The 20,485-nt window shown below is 36.9% G+C and overlaps 3 protein-coding genes across 6 annotated transcripts in view; 2 read left to right on the top strand and 1 right to left on the bottom strand.

The window, feature by feature from the left end:
- The window catches only part of LOC127847767 (uncharacterized), a 178,162-nt gene that overhangs the window by 9,280 nt on the left and 148,397 nt on the right, over positions 1 to 20,485 (top strand). The window lies entirely within an intron of this gene.
- Positions 499 to 3,752, bottom strand: LOC127847770 (BTB/POZ domain-containing protein KCTD6-like). The gene is made up of 3 exons (XM_052379907.1): positions 3,569 to 3,752; positions 3,041 to 3,141; positions 499 to 2,538 (listed from the first exon to the last, which is right to left on the bottom strand). The coding sequence occupies exons 1-3, from the start codon at positions 3,656 to 3,658 to the stop codon at positions 2,265 to 2,267; spliced, it is 465 nt and encodes a 154-aa protein (XP_052235867.1). The 5' UTR covers positions 3,659 to 3,752; the 3' UTR covers positions 499 to 2,264.
- The window catches only part of LOC127849318 (kyphoscoliosis peptidase-like), a 174,139-nt gene continuing 161,632 nt past the window's right edge, over positions 7,979 to 20,485 (top strand). The window contains exons 1-4 of the mRNA XM_052382038.1: positions 7,979 to 8,101; positions 8,694 to 8,858; positions 9,048 to 9,185; positions 9,844 to 9,959. Coding sequence (XP_052237998.1) covers positions 7,979 to 8,101; positions 8,694 to 8,858; positions 9,048 to 9,185; positions 9,844 to 9,959 — 542 coding nt within the window. The remainder of the gene's footprint in view (positions 8,102 to 8,693; positions 8,859 to 9,047; positions 9,186 to 9,843; positions 9,960 to 20,485) is intronic.

The raw sequence follows: 20,485 nt of genomic DNA, 5'->3' as shown, positions 1-20,485 counted from the left end.
ACACAGGTAAATCAGGCACGACACCTGCTCTGGATTTTCGCTTAGAAGAGACTTTCTTTAAACAAACAATCATAGAAGCTGAAAGTGTCGTCCCTGATTAGCCTGTGCGGACTGCACAGGCTAATCTGGGACAACACTTTACGCACATGCATTAAATCCTTGTTCCCAGTGCACGGCCCTTATATTTATTACTAGTTTGTACTAAAATCAAGTTACTTAAGATGGTAATGCTTCACAATTATTGTACGAAATAAACAATTATGTCATACGATTTTAAATACATCAAAGTCGGGTTCAGTAATGATTTAGAGAGAAGCTGTTTCCAAAAATTGATATAAATAGCTAAATTCGAAAAGAGAAGGAACCCGAGGGGTTTCAACAAGTAATGTTTATTACATTCAAAATATGACAGAGTATTAGTATATCGAAGAAAAATACATCACCAATGAACTTAAATACCTGCATATTATTGTGAAAAAGTACAATGAATACAAAGAGATAAGTTATCAAATGTGCACACTGATCAATCAATAGCATTGATTTATAAATGCACAAAACATACAAACACTTTACGTTTGTTTAATCGTATACCAAATCGTGACGTCGATGCTGAATCAGGATGTCACCAGTTTAACGTTGTTCAAACTCGAAATGAAATTGCCAGAACAACCATATTCTTACCAATATATATCACATTGTGCTCGATAAAAACAATCCGTCAGTCAATAAAACTAAATACAAAACAGCCCCCGTATTCACGAGCTCATTAGTCACGACCTAAGAAAATCTCTTAAATTAATAAAATTCCGAATGGCTTATGCTAGTATGTGTATTGACGTATGTTGACATTAAAACGTAAAAAGCAAGTAAATATTACTTTTTTTCGCCTTTTGTAAGCAGAGAAAAACTTATTTGTTAGTTGGATGTGAAGTTTTATAAACTACAACTTAAAGTTAAGATTTCCCTTACTTCGTGAATACCGGCCCTTGTAGTGACCTGAAATAAACAGGCATTGCAAACCCTCACACGAGTTTAGTTCTTTATTGATCATGCTTGAGTAATAATAAGATATGAGCTCCGCTCTGTGAAAAGGGGGTTTAATGCATGTGCGTAAAGTGTCGTTCCAGATTAGCCTGTGCAGTCCGCACAGGCTAATCAGGGACGACACTTTCCGCCTAAACTTAATTTTCGCTAAGAAGAGACTTTCTTAAAACGAAAATATCATAAAAGCGGAATGTGTCGTCCCTGATTAGCCTGTGCAGACTGCAAAGGCTAATTTGGGACGGCACCGTACGCACATGCATTAAACCCCTTTTTCACAGAGCAGGGCACATATGTATGTGTGCAAGATGTTTAGTTAATTGCAAGCCAATTAAAGCGTCTGCATAACGCAACAGGGACATTTTCCAGCTGTTGCATTTGTGTGACTCACTTTCGTGTACATAAATTGCCTGCCGTCTGCTGTAGTCCTATGGGTATCTATAATCCTTACTGATCAAACACTCATACGCATGGGTTGCATTTTCCATTGATCAGTGATCACAATGTACATGAATGTACGTCGAACAAGAAAATCTGTTGCAATACCGAAGGCGTTACTTTGTTATGAACATTGATTGCCCATTTTACAATTTTACACACTCTTCCTTTTACACGAAGCAACGTGCAAGCAAGCTGACGATGACCATGTACATATTGCTTCCATACATATGTATGATTCTTTTGTTGTTGTTGTAGTTTTTTGTTCCGGTTGTTTACCCTGACCGATTGAGACAAAACAAACATGAATACTAATAGCAGTATGCAAAACGTTCACATGTGAACATCAAAACTCTTTATTATAAAATCCTGTGTTGATTCACATGGCGAGATAACAATATCTGCCCTTTTTATATATCCACCAGAATGCACCTATTATTGAAGTAATTACATTTCAATGCTGGAAGTACATGGCGGAAAGACTTCACCAAGCACCGTTTCAAATCAACAGAAATCCGATTACGCCAGTACTCCAAATAGAGCATGAAAAATTCTTTATCGAGGAATCAGTGAGAAAAATCATACAGCAGTACTTTCGCCTATATGGTAGTTACTTGGTTTGGAGTAATCATTACATTTGACTGTTCTTCGCACATTAACACAACTTCCTTCAGCTAAAAAGCGCTTCAATAGTGTAGTTACTTTGTATCGAGTAACCATTATGTTGGTATTATCAATAGGATTTTGTTCACACATAAACACGTTCCCCCAAAAGGGAGACCTCTTTAATCGTAAAACCAATCCGAATCTTCGTCAGAAATATACAAGTCGCCGTCGCGCTCGTGTACGCGGTGTAACTCGTTTACGCTCTGACTGGTTTTCTTTCGGTTCGAGTTCGGTCGGCGTCGACGTTTCCGCTTGAATGACACAAGTATGACCTCGATTTCTTGCACGAGAGCCGGAAGTCCGTAATAGTCGGCCTCGACCTTGAGAAGGTCGAATTCCCGGAAACCGTATGGCACCGAGAGTCGGTCGCTGCGCAGGTAGTTTAGAATGTGCCTGCAATTACATGCGTTTTTAAAAAATAACATTAACGAGGTGAGTGCATGGGTGTGTGTTTTTGGGGGGGAGGGAGGTAATATGTAGCGGGAACGGAAAATCAGATAACAAAGAGCAGGGCGGCATTTATAAAAAAAATTGTAGGAAGTAAACGAGTTTTTGTATGGTCATTTGTGAAAAGAAAAGAAATCAAGCAAAGATCACACTCGTAGTATACAATTATGTGTTCAACAATGAAAATCCGTGTTTCGATCAATCATGTTTTCATATTAAGTGTAATTTGTATAGCAGTTATGTCAAATTAAACATGTAGTGCATTTTGCAAATAATATTTATAAATTATTTAACAAAATTAACATGTCCTTAATGCTGCCACAACGTGCATAAACAGTATTGACTATCATGTATTTACGGTGAAAATTGCTCCACCACCCATAGTTATAAATTATATGAATCCTCTGATCATCCCACCCGATCATCCAACTCTCCTAAGCCACCAGACCTGAATATGGGCCCATCGCGGTCAATGAAGTAACTTCCTCGTTCATCCCTCGGACAGGGGGCATCGCCTGTGAATATCCGCCAGATGTAGCTTCCGTGAACCTGATAGGAGGTGATTAAGACTATTATTGTCTATATGCCCGTGTATGTTCCCAAGCGTTTATTTTCAAACATAAATTTTGGATTTCATACATTCACGGTTGTAATTAAAACAAAGCGAAGGCGACTTTGTGATGAGTTAAACTGAATGTGTATGTTAATTTCTCGTAATACTTTCCCCAGGTTTTCCTTTAACACCACATCGCATTTCAAAAGTAAACTATAAAAAATTGTAGCAAAGTCGCTTATTGACAACAATGGTTTTTAATCTTCCAAGCAAGAGCAAACGAATATTCAGACACATATATACGCCAGTTATATTTAATCAGTTTAACGCCAGTTATATGTAATCAGTTTAAAAATTTATACCAAATTTAGACCTTTGATATTGGGCGCGTGTCACTTAAAACGCAAGACACAAATGTCTTACCTTGGTCAAGGTTTCCTTGGTCGAGCTATAAAAGGTCCCTCCAACATTCAGCTTGACAACTTTTTCCGTGCTGAGGTGATACCTAGACATTTCCACAAACAACGGTGATACAAACCACGGTGGTACATATATCTCACACCAATGCGATCAGTTGTCGGTGTTTATTTCTCCGGACTACACACGCCGGGCGATGAAATCAAATAAATTAGGATTATTAATGTCAATGCAGCTGTCCCACAGATATGTAATAGTGTTCTTAATGAACTAAAGGCCAAACGAATGTTGTACAAAAGTTGTGTGTTTTGTTTTAGTATATCCAGCCAAACTTAATACAACCGTTCATTCTTTTGTAGTTATTTTTCCCACCAAATTTAGTACATCAGTGGTTTGATTTTTAGTTGTATATGCTGAATATTGTCAGTATGCACTTTTTATTGTGCGCAACTAAATAAACTTAGTGCTCAAAAGGGTTGTTAAAAGAGTAAGTGTGTTTAATGAATCTTTGACACGTTTTGCCAGAAAAATGAACAAGTTATATATTTTATTTAAATGTTCCGACTTTATATACAATTATTCATGTGCGATATATGAACTGTTTGTCAATATAGCACGAATTTACCGAAGTATCCGTTCACAAAGGTTGTGGGAAAACCAACGTTAACTAGTGTATCAAACGCGTCTGTCGTACAAAGTGACATTCTGGTAAAAATCCTCAGTAGGTTGAATTCAAAACGGCGTATAACATTGTTCAAGGGTATTTTAGCTATTGATTTGTTGATTATTTATAACACTTAAATAAGAAAAAAAATTGGATAACGAGTGAATTAACAATCCGATAGTAAACCGAAATCATCAAGTTTGATTGTGTGTTTCCTTTTTTATTTCCATCTTTGTTTTTGCTATAAACGTTAACGATTTCAAGTGGCCGCTTAATTAATCAATATTCTGCACTATTCATATATTTCCGAAAATAAGTACGATACTATATTGAAGAACAACATGACAATCGATTTTTTAAATGTTTGGCCTTTCTGACAGCTGGTAACAGCCGTCGATAGCGTTAATAATTTGCATCACAAGATACAGCCTTGGTTTAATCACCCTTCTCTACCCTCGGAAATCGGTAACCTACTTCAGAACTACATCAGGTTTTGTTGCTGCTCCTCCTCCTACAACTACTGCTGCTGAAGCTGCTTCGAGTACTTTTTCTTTTAATACTGTGCTTCATGAACAACTACATCCACTACAAGATACCCTCTACGTCTAAAACTAGTACTATTAACACTTGGCCTATACTTGTTTACAAAGTATGTTATTTCTACGATGTAGTTCTTCTTTAAGATTAAATATTGTATTGAATCTTATGAAAAGATATGGAGTATTGTGTAAGGCTGTGCAATTGTATTGTTGTTGTGCCTTAAGCACACGATTAACACACTGTTATTGTATTCGAATAATGGACGAAGGTTATTTTAATGGACACTCGTCGTCAAGGATAAAGTTTAAAGAGTAGATTGTATTTGCCAATGACAGAGCCCAGTGACAGTAACTCTACAATTAAGAATTACTAGTATGTTATAGCAATCTAACGTTTGCCGATTAAGTTTCAATTAGTATTTCAAGTAAAATCCAATTTATGGAAACGTTTGTATTAAAAAAATAATCTAACAACAAAATAAAACAATCGTTGTTTTTGTAGTCCAAATTCGGTTAAATATTAAATTATACCACCGATAATGTTTCGTTATATATAGACATACTTATAATGTACCTCTGCTTAGTGTTACTGTAAATGTTGCGTTACTAAAGGTTACTGATAAGATAGCGTTACCTATAGTAACTGATTTAAGGCTTCTAATAGTTATAGATGCTTAAGCGCTATTAAGGGTTACTAATAATGTAGCTCTATTTAACTGATAATGTAGCTCTACTTATAATAACGTATAAAAATAAAGTAAAAAATTGCTCTGCTTAGGCGAACTGATAATGGGGCTGCACTTTGAGTAATTAAAATGTAGCGCTACTTATTGTTACTGATAATGTAGCGCAATTTAGAGTTACTAATAGTGTCGTGCTACTTAAAGTTATTAAATACGCTACGCTTCATAAGGGTACCGAAAATGTAACTCTACTGCGGGTTAAAGTTATAGTCACTTCTACTATTACTGTTTACAAGCTCTTCTAACAGTTATTAAATTACTGAAAGTTGCGGATAATGCATCACGTCTCCGAGTTACAAATAGTTCTCTCCGGCTATGGTTAATAAAGCGCTACTTTAAGTTACTGATCGTTTTACGCTTTTTGGAGTAACTGATTACGTTGCGCTTCTTTGAAATACTGATTATGGTGCACTTCTCTAAGTTACTGATTAGTTTACGCTACTTAGATTAACTGACTATGTTTCACTACTTTGAACTACTGCTTATGCTGCGGAAAGTATATTTCCTGATACTGTTGGGCTTGTTTGATAAATCGGTGATGTCCGCCGTGGCGTCGTTGATATGGTGTCCACCTAGCGACCAGGTGGTCATGGGTTCGATCCCAACTGTGGGAGCGTTCTTAAGATATCCACCAATAGACACCAAGTACTGGTTCTAGTCACAGGAAATGGACTCAATAGTGTTTCAAATAAGCCTAAGGTTTTCGATGCAACCGAGCTAATATACATAGGTTTAAAACTAAAATAATCGGTGATGTTGAGCTTCCCAGTGTTACGTATTATGCTGCACTTCTCAGAGTACTGATAATGTTGCAATACTTCGTGTTACTGATAGCGTTGTTTTACATGGAGTTATTGACTATTAAACTCAATGCCATTTTATCATTATTACATTATGGCCTTGGCTGCATAGTAACACGAATACGAATGTTCAAGCAAGGTCAACATTTTATTCCAAATGGAGAAAACTAACAACCACGTTATACATACAATCACAGGTTACTGAGTACATTAAGTGATATAGAACCGTCATATATCGACAATGTACAATATAATAAATATATAATATAATATAACTTAAATGTATTTTTTTCATATTGACTAAATGTTTAGAACAACATTATTTTAAGACAGGAATTTATGTCTCTACCATGAAATATGCGGACAAAGTATTCTCTAACCGTAAAACTAAAAGTGTTTGTAACGTTTCACAGTCAATAGATTTTGAAAGGCGATTGTTTAAGAAAAGATTATACGCACTGTTGAGTGTATTGATTATGACTGTAATACATAGGCCATTAATCAGTAATCGGACGAATTAAACAACTGTGAAAAAGAAAAAAATCTCTTAAAGGAAAAGGATATTAAATAAATGAAATTATGTACTCGTAAGTGCTGAACTTTAATAATATACGATACAAAATATATTATTTTTAATAAAACAATGTATTATGTTGACTGTCGGCTTGTTTTAAAAGCCATACGGGTAGGTTCACTTGACTTTTACGTGAATAATGCACCTAGGTATACTGAACAGTATATTTCATATATAATTGCATGTCAAGCTAACGGACATTGACGATGTAGAACGTTTCTTTTATTTGTACGCATGCATTAATTTAAATAATTATACATCTGTACTTAATGGCGCTATAAAAATGGCTCTTCTTAAACTTGGTGCAAAATGACCAAGAACCAGAACCATTGTATATACCCATTAACCTGTGGTATCGTCCACAGCAACGGTATTATATAAACGAACGTAATATATTATAATGTCGTATGTATGCTAAATATGGTAAGATCATTGTTAAAACATTCTAACGATATGCATAGACATGATTTAAAAAAAGCTGAACTGGAATACGGGTTAGTAGGAATTAACTTCGGAAGACCACTATAGTGTTAAGGGAGAAAGTTTATAACTTCAATACTAACAGCACATGATATAGACTTTACATTTTATTTACACACAAAAAGAATCATTTTATACACCAATTAATTTAATGAAAAACTCACTCAAACTTCTTGTATCAGTACATGTCGACGCTCAACCCAATTCTCTCCAGATTCTCTTTGTTCCTGGCTTTTGTTCAAATATGCCTACCCCCCCCCACATATTTTGATATTGTGATAGCGTGGATTGACACTTATAAGCCCCTAATATTTAATTAATATGTATCATGGCAACTGATTAAATATCTGACAATCAGACTATGCCGAGCAACAGAACAGAACAGTCTTTGCTAATTTATAATACGAAACGATAACAACACATGTGGTAAAAGACGTCTACCATGCCCCGATGACATAACAAAAGTCTCCATTAAGTTCATATACTAAAAAAATGAAATAATAGGCATCTTAAATATTGTGTATAAAACGTCCACTGACGCACTCTATATGATCTGTAAAGCGCAGGAGTTTCAAATCTTTTGGATATCTGACGTGACCTTACCCCGCGAGACTTGATGACTCACAGCGGGGCCACGTACTCTGGATCCGGCAGGGTGCGACTGGATCAGCCCCTGGCCTATAGGGACGAACAAGGCAACCTGCAGCTGTACAAACCGGGCGAGGCGCCAACCATACTGGTAAGTGCACGTGTTACTAGTATATCGTGCAGTTGTGACAGCCTCGCTTATTAACTCATTTATGCCTAGCGTCTAGAAAAAAGGCCTTGGAAAACAGCGTAAACCCAGATGAGACGCCGCATGATGCGTCTCATCAGGTTCTGCGCTATTACTTTAAAGAATTTCTGTAAGAAATATTCTTAATATAGAAATAAATATACTAGACATCCCTAATTTTGGAAATAAATTGATCCAATTAAGAAGGATGGGAGAGTCAAAAAATGCATAAATGGGTTAAGTTATCAATCAACTGACCGTGTAAGGAGACTTCGGTGATTATGAATCTGGATAATTTAAACATATAGATTAGTGGAATAATAAATAAAATTGAATATGATTATGAAATAGAGGATATTTGCATGCTTTTTTGGTATTGCATTGAAATCTGTTCTAGGTTAAGTGTACTAAGTAAAGAAGAAGTTGTCTCCAAATAGATTTCGAAATACAATTTAACCATGTTGGCAAGCGCCAACTGTCTATTATTATATGTTATGTTTTACGTTTTATACAATATAATGATAATGAAATGTTGTTTGTCCGTGTGTTCTTTTAGAAACCAATGACCCCTCAAGAAACGGAAATTGAAAGCTCTGATACACACAGCTCCATGTCCATCAGAGACGAGAGTCAAGTCGGAGAGGAGGGCCGGAAATCCGGTGTCGGAGAGACATACACGCCAGTGATGAATCCTCCGCGTTTGTTGTCAAGAAATGCACAGGTCCGTGCCGCTCTACGGTTGTTTAGATTTATTTGAATTACTCTTGTCCTAGTGTCAAAATACCGAAATCAAAATGTCTATTGTTCTCATTTTGTGAAAATCCAATCATCAATTAAGAAACATCTTAATGTGTCAAACACAAATATGTAAATGCGATATTACACTTAAGCAACACGTATTTTGTTTCAGACTAGTTTCGTCTCCCAAGACGATGAAATCGTGGTTCCAGTTTCCCCTGTACCGGAAGTGAAGACCGCGAGGAGACGCAGGAAGGACGTCATGCGCAACGACATGGTGTTCAAAGAAATCGACCAGCACTCAATGCGGGTATTTTGGCGCTCAACATCCGAGCTGAAAACTTCTGATAAACAGTGAAACCTGTCTAAACAGAAAAGCGTCTAGTGTTGGCCGATCGTTCGGTTGTTGTTATGTTTACCGAGGCCTCATTTCGTTCGTGCCCATGCATAGTCCAGTTAAAATTTGTAACTCGTGCTTATAACTGCTGATACGTATGTGTTTGATGCATTAAGGATGTGTGGATTTACATGACTATGCATTTCATAGCCATAATTAAGAAGCTGTTCACTACAGGTTCCTAAGGTTGTAAGGTCCGTACCCATTCTTGCTTTTAATGTTGAGTTGAAACTGTTTATATGATTCTCTCATATTTGATAAATCTGTTCTCAAGTGAACCTTTGTAATTGATAGCATTCATAATATTTCTAACATATATGGCATGTTATCTCTTGCGGAATCCTCTTTTTGACGATACATTAATTGAACAAGCACAATCCCCTTCATAGGTGACCGGAAGTTTTACTAACCGTCAATGTTTTGTATTTACATCCATCAGGTTGACTCAGTTATTAAAAAGAGGAGCCGCAAGAGATTACATGCCGTGTATACATTTACTGCTTGCTTCGTGTTTTTGACGATTGTAGTGGTGCTTTTATTTTATTGTAATGATACGTGTTTTACGTCGTAGGCGCCCCCCTTGACTAAGGAGAGCCTTCCCCGGCTGGTCGAGTACCTCGTGGCATACGCCGACAACTCGTTCGAGAAGGTTCGAGCCTTCTACGTCTGGATCACTCACAACATAAAGTACGTGCACGGTATGAGCGGCTGGGGAGCTGATTTCACAATCGTCCTTCGTTTTTACACGGTCTTGTTTTATATAATTTGATCATAGTGCCAATGAATACTGCATTATATATGAGAATAACAATCAGAATTTGAACATTGATGTTTCTCTTCATTTAACGCGAACCACGATTAACCCAATATTGATATGACTGCCCAACCATACGTGAATGTATCTTAATGAGCCGTGTTATGAGAAAACTGGGCATAATGCATGTGCGTAAAGTGTCGTCCCAGATTAGGCTGTGCAGTCCACACAGGCTAATCAGGGACGTCATTTTCCGCTTTTATGACATTTTTCGTTTAAATGAAGTCTCTACTTAGCAAAAATCCAATTTAGGCGGAAAGTGTCGTCCCTCATTAGCCTGTGCGGACTGTACAGGCTAATCTGGGACGACACTTTGCGCACATGCATTATGCCCAGTTTAAACAGAACGCTGCTCAAATAGTTTAATGAAAGTTCAAGATGTTGGTCAAACAGGGAACATCGCGGTTGTTAGGCAGCAACGTCATAGCGGCTGTTCCTGCAATAGCGTTCAGTCACAGTCGAACAATTCCGCAGTCATCACATATCTCACATCTGAGACATGAAAGATGTTCTCATTTTTGTCTCCACATGATCTATCAATGCATTATGTCTTAATATTTTAACGCATCTCGGCTCTCGGTTAGATTCTAGAACATAGAAGGGAATCCAACTACAATTAGCCCGATATCTATATCAAATGAAAAGGCATCCGCATCTGGGATATTTTTGCTGTTTTAAAAGTGGACACTCAAAATAAAAACTTTACTGGCATCTAACCTACTCTTTCAGTTATGACACATCCGGGTACTTCAACCGTGCGCCACTGCGTCCCACCGACCCGGACTCGGTACTGGCTAATCGCGTGACTGTCTGCGAGGGCTATTGTAGACTGTTCGCTGCGTTTTGCAGGTCAGATCTTCTGATGGCACACCGTACAATGAAGGGATTAATGAATATGTAATGTCATACCATATTCAATAAACGAACTAAGGAATAATGTTTGTCGGCGAGCGAATTAATACTATTTTTATTAAATGACATTATTCTTTTGAAGTCTATTTAGACAGACTGCATTTACATCTGGATCTAGCGGTCAGAATAATATTGCTACACGTAGGTATTTTTTATTAAAAATCACACACATATAAAATCGTGTTTTGATCACAACCACAATTATACAATGCGTAAACTAAAATTGTTTTGACTTTCAGTGAAGCAGAGATTCCGGCTAAGATAATTTGTGGCTACGCAAAATCATACGGCTATCAGCCTGGCGATGACGTAATGAGAGATAGTCACAACACACATGCGTGGAATTCAGTATACATCGACAACGATTGGTTCCTTGTGGATGTCACGTGGGGAGCAGGATTCGTGAAGTCAAAGGAGAGAAAATACGTATCAAGGTTTACAAACGCGTATTTTCTGACAGATCCAGAAGTGTTTATCACAGATCATTTTCCTTTCCCGGTGAAATCATTTGAACGCTACGAAAGCGATACAAAGTGGCAACTGCTGGAGAAGCCTTTTTCCGCATTGGAGTTCTGTTCTGTTGTGAATTTCGACCAGTGTGGTAAGGACTGGGGCATTCGCAGTCTTACGCATCATAAAGCGATAATTTATAACATCGAGTATGAAATAGATATCGAATTAGAAACAATGCACACAAACATATCAGACTTTCTTGCATTCCTATACGAAGGGGAGCGGAAAATTGACAACTTCATTTTCGCGTGTATGCCGACGGATAAAACAGTGCGCGTCCATGTCTGTATGCCTGGGCGAGGGGTATTCACCCTGCAAGTTTATGCACGCAGACAACGAGACAGTCCACGTGGTGACTTCCAGCCAATTGTAAAATACATTTTGCAGTGCAACAAATCATTTGATCAGCCTTTAACTTACCCAACCCACCACACGTTGTATGGGCCCGTTAAAGAGTTAGCGAAATACGGCATTGACAGCATAGAGCAAGGCGTGTACCATGTTGCAGACGACGGGGAGATCATATTTTCTGTGAAACCGAAACGCTATATTGACATCTTTCCCAGGCTTCATTTTCAAGACCACACCATCGACTTAAAAAATTACTGTTTTGTTGACCACTCGGATTGTGGGATGTTCCTGAATGTGATAGTTCGGCTACGTTACGAAGGCCATTACAAACTCGTTTTATTTGGTAAACAAGAAAATAGTTCCACGTTTACGCCTTTCGCTTCGTATCTTATAAAATGCACCAAAGCGTGCATAGACGGAGTATTTCCTGACGCTCATGATTATGCACTCAAATATAAATGTTGCATACTAGAGCCGTTAATCAAAGCGCTATATCCTTCCGCGGAGGTTTTGTTTTGTGTCAAGTCGCCTATAGCTAAGTCACTTAAGTGCAACGGTACAGTACTAACAAAGAAAGACGACGGTACGTTCGAAGGTACGGTGAAAATACCGGGCGATGATTGCACGGTGGTGGTGGAGGGATGCGGACTCGATGGCATATTTCATTGTCTTTATTCCTACCACGTGGATACTCAACTGGACAAGTTTTAATATTTTGCTGGAAGAATATACTGTGTAAAATAAAACACAATTATTGTTATCTTATGTAAAATAATTATCACATTAACATGAGACTTCGAGTAAACGATAGACAGCTACATCAATAAAACACTCTGCACGCACAATTAGTACCGGTAATACAGGTCGCAGAAAGAAACATTTCCAAAGTACGCACACACAGATTGGACGAATTTATATGAGCTGATTTCTGACATATTGTGTAGGCATGTTTACGCGTTTTAGGGGCCTAAACCCACCGACACGGTAGAACGACAAAAATATGCGCAGATAAGACATATACATGTACTTTCCTTTTTGTAAGTGTTGTATGATGGCTGATATTTGTCATACGTGCAGGAGAGTGTTGCCAAAACGAACGATAATACTGTAAGTGTTTGAATAGTTAAATCAAGTTCAAATTACCGTACATAGTATAAACAATAAAAATAAATAATTAATAGATGCGGGAAAATAACACTACTGCTGAACAACAATTATAGTGTTATATCGAAAAGTCAATACACTATCACGCGTCTGTTGCGTAACCTCATTGATAGTGCTTGCTACTACAGCGGGGTTAAATTTGATGTGTCTGGTAAACGTTCTTTTGTTCCTAACAGGTAGCGGCGATATCTCAAGTACTAGTATTTTCAATTGCACGGGTAATAAAAACGCAATAGTATAAGGTTAAGCTTGTTTATATTCTCAGTTCTCAATTTATAAAACAATGAACATGATTTGCGAAAATGCTGATTTTGAAATAAAGTTTAAAATTTAAGATTCTGAATAATTAAATTGAAAACGAAAGTTAAAATATTGTGTGTGTGTGTGTGTGTGTGTGCGTGCGTGCGTGCGTGCGTGCGTGCGTGCGTGCGTGTGTGTGTGTGTGTGTGTGTGTGTGTGTGTGTTTTCACTTGTTAGTCGCATATTCACCGCATGAAATGTGTGCTATTATAGTCAAACCACACATTAGTGTAAGTAAATACAAATTATACTACGGGAGTTAACATCATATGTGTCCTCATGAGTTTATTTCTTCACCATCGAAATATATTGTATGTAAATATTTAACACGCAGTTTTCTTTTAAAACACTCAAATCACACATCCATAGCCGCGTCATGCGAAAATGAGTCTTATGGCGTTTCGGCCAGTGTAGCTCAAGCCCAACCTGTGTATTTGCGTAGTCTGGTCAAAGGCGATGCTTTCTGCTATAAAATCACTCAAGGTTTTATAGTCTCATTATGTATCTCCTGACCAGACTGAAAGAAGCGCAGACTGGGTGGGCTATAGCTTTGATGGGCGCATACGGCAAAAGACCCATTTTCGCATGATGCGGCTATGAATGTGTTATTTGCGGGCATTTTTCTCGAATCGGCCTATAAAATATTCGAATGTATTCATTCGTGCCTGCTGGCGTTATGAAGAGGTCATGTAAGGTGAAAAACTGGGTAAAACAGCTATGCCGAAAAAAGCGCATGAGTGTTCTATACCGATGTTAAGGTGAGAGACTGGTTGACACCATGTGAACTACTAGGGTAACAAGTAACGCATCAACAACAAAGTAAGGGTAAACACTGCTGTCTTTCTGACTTCCTAATTCGTGAGTAAAAACTACTGCTCGCAGATTTATTTTCATCAATTATCAATTATCTTATTGTATATTTTTAATTGTATATGGTGTCAAAACTAAAAAGTTGTGTAAAGGGAATTTCCATCATGAAATTATATTCTTAGTGTGATAGGTACTAGTATTCGATATTCCAACAATATTCATTTAATATGATGGTTATTGCTAATTTCTTCGGGGCTTTAGGGCTCTCCAGCAGATCATCAGAGAGATCACCACGAGCGCCAAACATATCCAGTCTATTGTTACCATGGAGAAGGCGAATGTCAGGAACGTCATGTTGCACGTGCCTTGAACACAGTTGCTAATAACATTTTGCGTGTAGGTCACGTCATTGGAAGTCAGCGTCCAAAAGTTAGGATACACCCATATGCTGCCTAAAAATTAAGAATGGACAATATTGTCACGGCAGCGAAATTTGATCATTTCATTTCATCATTAGATTCTGATTACTTTTTTAATTGAGAAATCGCAGTATCCAGTTTTTCGGGCGTACGAACTGACGGTCTGAAGAACATACGGAAAAACAAGCACGACGGTCGGAGAGTAACCGGTTAGACCATAAAATGGAATCGATCACAATAATGTGTTTTTTAATTGGCGATGAAACTGATTGGTGACTGATAAAACTAACAGGTTAGTTACGAAAGAGATGACCTTCACTAGGTTTGAAAAGCCGGCAAGGATTTTGATTAACTATGCTCAGAACCAGACAAACCACTGCGCCGAGGTTTGAATGCTGAAGACATGTGCCACAAATGAGCCAGATGGTGTGGATAAGGAAGGCCATTATTCACCACTGAATCGCACAACAAAGCCTATCGAGCGGACCGAACACCACGTTTTCGTCCTCGTCACGGCGACGTGAGCTATAGGCAATGAGGCTGCCGAACAACAGTGGCACCACGCCTCTCACGATCAGGTAGATCGGTATCATCTTCTCGATGTCGCAGTGGTGCATGTAGATAGCGCCTGAAACGTCCAGCATGTGAATTTTAAAGAAAAAAGTTAACCAAGTGTGGTTAGGTCAAAATATAATCTGTTAAACAACATAATTATTATGAAATTTTCATAAAGCATTATGAATCAAAAGTGTATATATATATATAATTGTAGCAAACAAACATAGTAAATTTTGCCATTATAAATACACACGACGTCAACAGGCGTCACATTAATATTTTATACACAGTAGAAAAAACTCAAAACCGGATATCGACGTGACAATGATAAAGGTTTTGTTACGAGGAGAATCCGGTTTCGAGGGGTAATTAAACATCTGAGTGTTTGTTGAGACGCTATAGTTAACTTTATTGAACTGAGTGAACGCCACATTATTTTGAACAGAATTGTTCTTACTACGTACCCATGACGATCATGGCGAGTCCCACTAGGTCGAACGCTAGAACGGTGACGAAGCAGCAAATAACTGCAATGTACAATGTGTCGCACCCAAGTTTAATTATTTATAAATGCAAAACATATTTTCTTTAAGTAAGAAATGTAAAGTAATTGCTTACAGTCGGATTAAAACCAAAGAGTTTCAGTTTCAATCGATATTTGTATTATCCAAACTGTGTGCTTTATGTCATTATATTAAATTATGTTCGATTTTTTCGTTGAGTTGTTGCTTAATTTTATTGATCACCGTTTGCTAAGACTGAATGTGGACGCCATTTTGTTCAGTATAAGCCGCGCGATCCCATTCTTTTCCGATATGATTAAATCGGCCCGGCTCAGTGGGCCAATATAATTTATATTGGCCCGCCTGATACGAATATCTGCCAGCTCGCGACGTTATTTTGTTACTATTTATAGCAACGATATGTAATAAAATGTATCATCTATAATCTACCAGTTAGAAATGGAGTATTTTGAATGACTCTTGTGTTTTAAGTGGCGTCGCGGAACGTCTGTTACACAGACAGATCCAGAACGTCATATTCCGACTAAGCAGCAGATTCGTATTAACAAGAGACTTCTTCATATTGTGTTCCATACAGCATATATGCAAGTGTCATCCTGTGCCGTTTTTCACAAACCTTCTGTAGGGATAGTCTAGCTTAAGTTGAACTTGAGTGAACATTTCAGATCATATCATGTTCACTATATTCTGCTTACACTATGATACAATATTAAACGTTAAGCACTATGCACTTGATTACGGAATTATAATTTAAAAGGACAAAAACACGAGTTAGCCATAGATATCAGAGATTTAATGAATTTAAAAAGAGGCTAAATACGTCTAAATAATGAACGTAATCGGCGGAATCTGAGCTATTTTGTGTAAAGTGCAGCACTACAGACTTGATTCATAAAGGTGTAGGGTCCAAGATAAGCATGCACTAACGTCATGCCTCAAATGTTTTATATAATAGCAACGTCAAGACTAACACCCCGGCTTTCCCAAATCCTCACGTAATCTGTTTCCTCTGATTTGCCGATCCATGGCCGACCGTGTCGTCTGCACTTGATAGGAGAAATCTGCGTATGGACCGTTTACTCTTTCAGTGCTGGAACCGAATGTTGAAGGCCTTTGCAAACAGTTTGGATCCAGATGAGACGCCACAGAACGTGGCGTCTCATCAGGATCCAAACTATTTGCTGTTCTGATAGTATTCTTTGAAAAAAAATCGAAGAAAATGCTAATTTTAAAAATTCAGCAGACGACAATGTAGCAGACGACAAATTTCCCAGCATGCAAAGGGTTAACTCTGCTACCTGAATAAGCTTACGATTGTTTGATTCTCAATTGAATAGTTGTTCATAGTTGAATAATCTTAAACATTTGCTTTAAATCCTTTGACAAACAGCGTTAGACAAACTAAAAGGTGGAGATTTTGTTTAAAGGCAACCGGCAGATGGCCCTGCGATAACATCAACGAATGTTTAATATGTCAATTTGCTGTGTTTATTCTTTCAAAATAGAAGTTCATGACTTATTATTGTAAGGATAGACATATCGTTAATACATTTGCATGTGTATTTTAGAATAAACGCGATATAGTTTTACACCCACAAAAATCATTATTAATTAATAAACATTCGTATTATTAAAAGTTCGTGTTTATACACTAATTTTAACAAGATACTCGCTATTTTCATATAGAAAAAAAGCATATTTAAACTGTCTAATGACGCGATGTAAACAATGATCTTATTCTGAGAGCAAGTTAGTCATTATGGTTCTTAATTGCAAACAAATACTAGTATGTTAGATTATTCTTAAATCGAAATAATGGTCGCGATATGGATGTTAATACAAAGCTATTTATCGTTCTATCGTTGTTCTATTCGGGCCAACGCTCTTGTTGTGTTTTTCAAAGCTTCCGAAATCCAATCCAGTTTTAATTGGACGAAAACAACAACAACAACAACAACGATGCATCAAATAACGTTATAATATACAAATATTAATTTAAAACAATAAAACTAATACCAATGGTACAAAACAAATCCAGCGTTCAATGCCATGCGTTATACGAGTTTAAATAGATGTATGTCAAAATCCGCTTACGTGTTTGTGTTTTCGTTATAAAAAGTGTTTCTTCCGGTAATTGCTTTATCAAGATTGGAGTGTTTCATAAGTACTTCAGCTTAAAAGCCAATAAGGTGTATTTCCGATCGAAGCAGTTTGTCCTATTTCCATCGAACCTTCGTCTGTCCGTCGATATGTCTATCTGTGTGTCCGTCTACAAAGAGATATGTATTTTTTACTTTATATAAGCAATCCTCGTAGTTTCACAGAATGAAACAACGACAACAGAACTCTTTAAATTATTCAATCGTTTCGCGTTGCAACGCTTTATAATTTTCAGGTTTGTAAATCGTCAAAAGATGCATATACTGGATATTTTAGAGCATGGTAAATGTTTAGTATTACTGTTACCTCGCAAATATCATAACTAAAACAAACATTTGTGAATCTGAAACATTTTTATTTTAATTTTGTCAATTTACCAAAACGTGAAAAGGCACCTTTAAGTTACTAATCGTGTTGCGCTATTTTGAGTAACTGATTACGTTGCGCTTTATTGAAATACTGCTCGTGCTGCACTACTTATAGTTACTTAATAGTTTACGCTACTTAGATTTACCAATTTTGTTTCACTACATTGAACTACTGCTTATGCTGCGGTAAGTATATTTCCTGATAATGTTGGGCTTGTTTGATAAAATGGTGATATTTGCCGTGGCGTGGTGGATATGGTGTCCGCCTAGCGACCTCGAGGTCATGGATTCGATTCCCACTGTGGGAGCGTTGTTTAGATATCCCCCAATAGCCACACAGTACTGGTTCTAGTTCCAGGAAATGGACTCGATAGTGCTTCAAAAAAGTCGTAGGTTTTTGATGGAATCAAGCTAAAATAAATAGGTTTAAAACTTAAACTATCGGTGATGTTGAGCTGCTCAGTGTTACGGATTATGCTGCACTACTGAGAGTTAATGATAATGTTGCATTACGTAATGCTACTGATAACGTTGCGTTACATGGAGTTATTGACTAGTAAACTCAATGTCATTTTATTAGTATTACATTTTTGCATTGGTTGCATCGTAAAACTAATACGATTGTTCAAGCAATTTCAATATTCTATTCCAGATGCAGAGAACTCAAACCCTCGCTATGCATACAATCGCAGGTTACTGAGGACATAAAGTGATATTGAACCGTCATATACCGACACTGTGCAATAATTTAAATGTCTTGTCATATTGACTAAATGTTGAGAACAACATTATTTTAAGACACGCATATATGTCTCTAAGGGGAAATATTCGGAAAAAGTATTCTCTAATCGTTTCGTCCGTACAACTTAAAGTGTTTGTAACGTTTCAAAGTCAATAGATTTTGAAAGGTGCTAGTTTAAGAAAAGATTATACGCATTGTTAAGTGTATTGATTATGACTGTAATAAATAGGCCATTAATCAGTAATCGGACGAATTAAACAACTGTGTTCTAATAGTTCGAAACTTAATGAAAGAGTACAACAAAAGAAAAATAAACAATAATCTCTTAAAGGAAAAGGACATATTAAATAAATGAAAACTATGTACTTGTAAGTGCTTAACTTTAATAATATACATTAAAAAATATGTTGTTTTTAATAAAACAATGTGTAATGTTGATTGTCGGCTTGAAAGGCCATCCGCGTAGGTTCACTTGACTTTAAAGGGGCCGTCCAACAGATTTCACGTTTTGGTAAATTGACAAAATTAAAAAAAGTTGTTTCAGATTCGCAAATTTTCGTTTTAGTTACGATATTGTTCGTTTTAGTTATGATATTTTTGAGGAAATAGTAATACTGACCATTTACCATGCTCTGAAATATCTATTAAATGCATCTTTTGATGATTTGAAAACCTGAAAATTATAAAGCGTCGTGCGACGCGAAACGATTGAATAATTTGGAAAGTTTTGTTGTTGTCGTTTTATTTTGGGATACAACGAGAATTGCTTATATAGGTAAAAAAAATTCATCAGCTATGTAGGAGCATGGATGGTCGAGTGATCTAGGAGGGAGACTTTTTACTCCAGGGCTCCAGGGGTCAGTGGTTCGAGCTCTGTTGAGGGTAACTTTTTTCCTTTTTTTAATTGTATTCTTTTTTTACTGGAGATATTTAGTTCAAATGTTTAAATTTATCAATATAAAGCATTTAATGACAAGCTCCAATACATGCCAAAATCTGTTGGACGGCCCCTTTAACATGAATATGCAACCAGGTATACTGAACAGTAGTATGCATATATAATTTCATGCCAAGCTAACGGAAATTGACGAGATAGAACGTTTATATTATTTGTACACATGCATTAACTTAAATAATTATACATCTGTACTTAATTGCGTTTGTAATACAAATGGCTCTATAAAAAGATCCGAAGTATCGTCTTAAACTTGGTGCAAAATGACCAAGAGCCAGATCCATCGTATATACCCATTAACCTGTGATTTCGTCCATAGCAACGGTATTATATAAACGAACGTAATACATTATAATGTCGTATTTATGCAACAAAAGGGGCAGATAAATTTTTAAACATTCTAACGATATGCAATGATAAAAGAAGCTGAACTAGAATACGGGTTAGTAGGAATAAACTTTGGAAGACCACTATAGTGTTAAGGGAAAAGTTCATAACTTCAATAGTAACAGTACATTATATATCGACTCTACTTTTTATTTACACATTAAGAGAATCGTTATATAAACCAATTAAATTGATGTAAAACTCATTCAAACTTCTTGTATCATTACATGTCTTCG

Source organism: Dreissena polymorpha, chromosome 10 (genome assembly GCF_020536995.1).
Source record: "Dreissena polymorpha isolate Duluth1 chromosome 10, UMN_Dpol_1.0, whole genome shotgun sequence".
In the NCBI taxonomy this organism is placed as follows: Eukaryota; Metazoa; Mollusca; class Bivalvia; order Myida; family Dreissenidae; genus Dreissena; species Dreissena polymorpha.
Note: the sequence above shows the minus strand (reverse complement) of the source record. Positions and strands in the feature narration are given on the sequence as shown.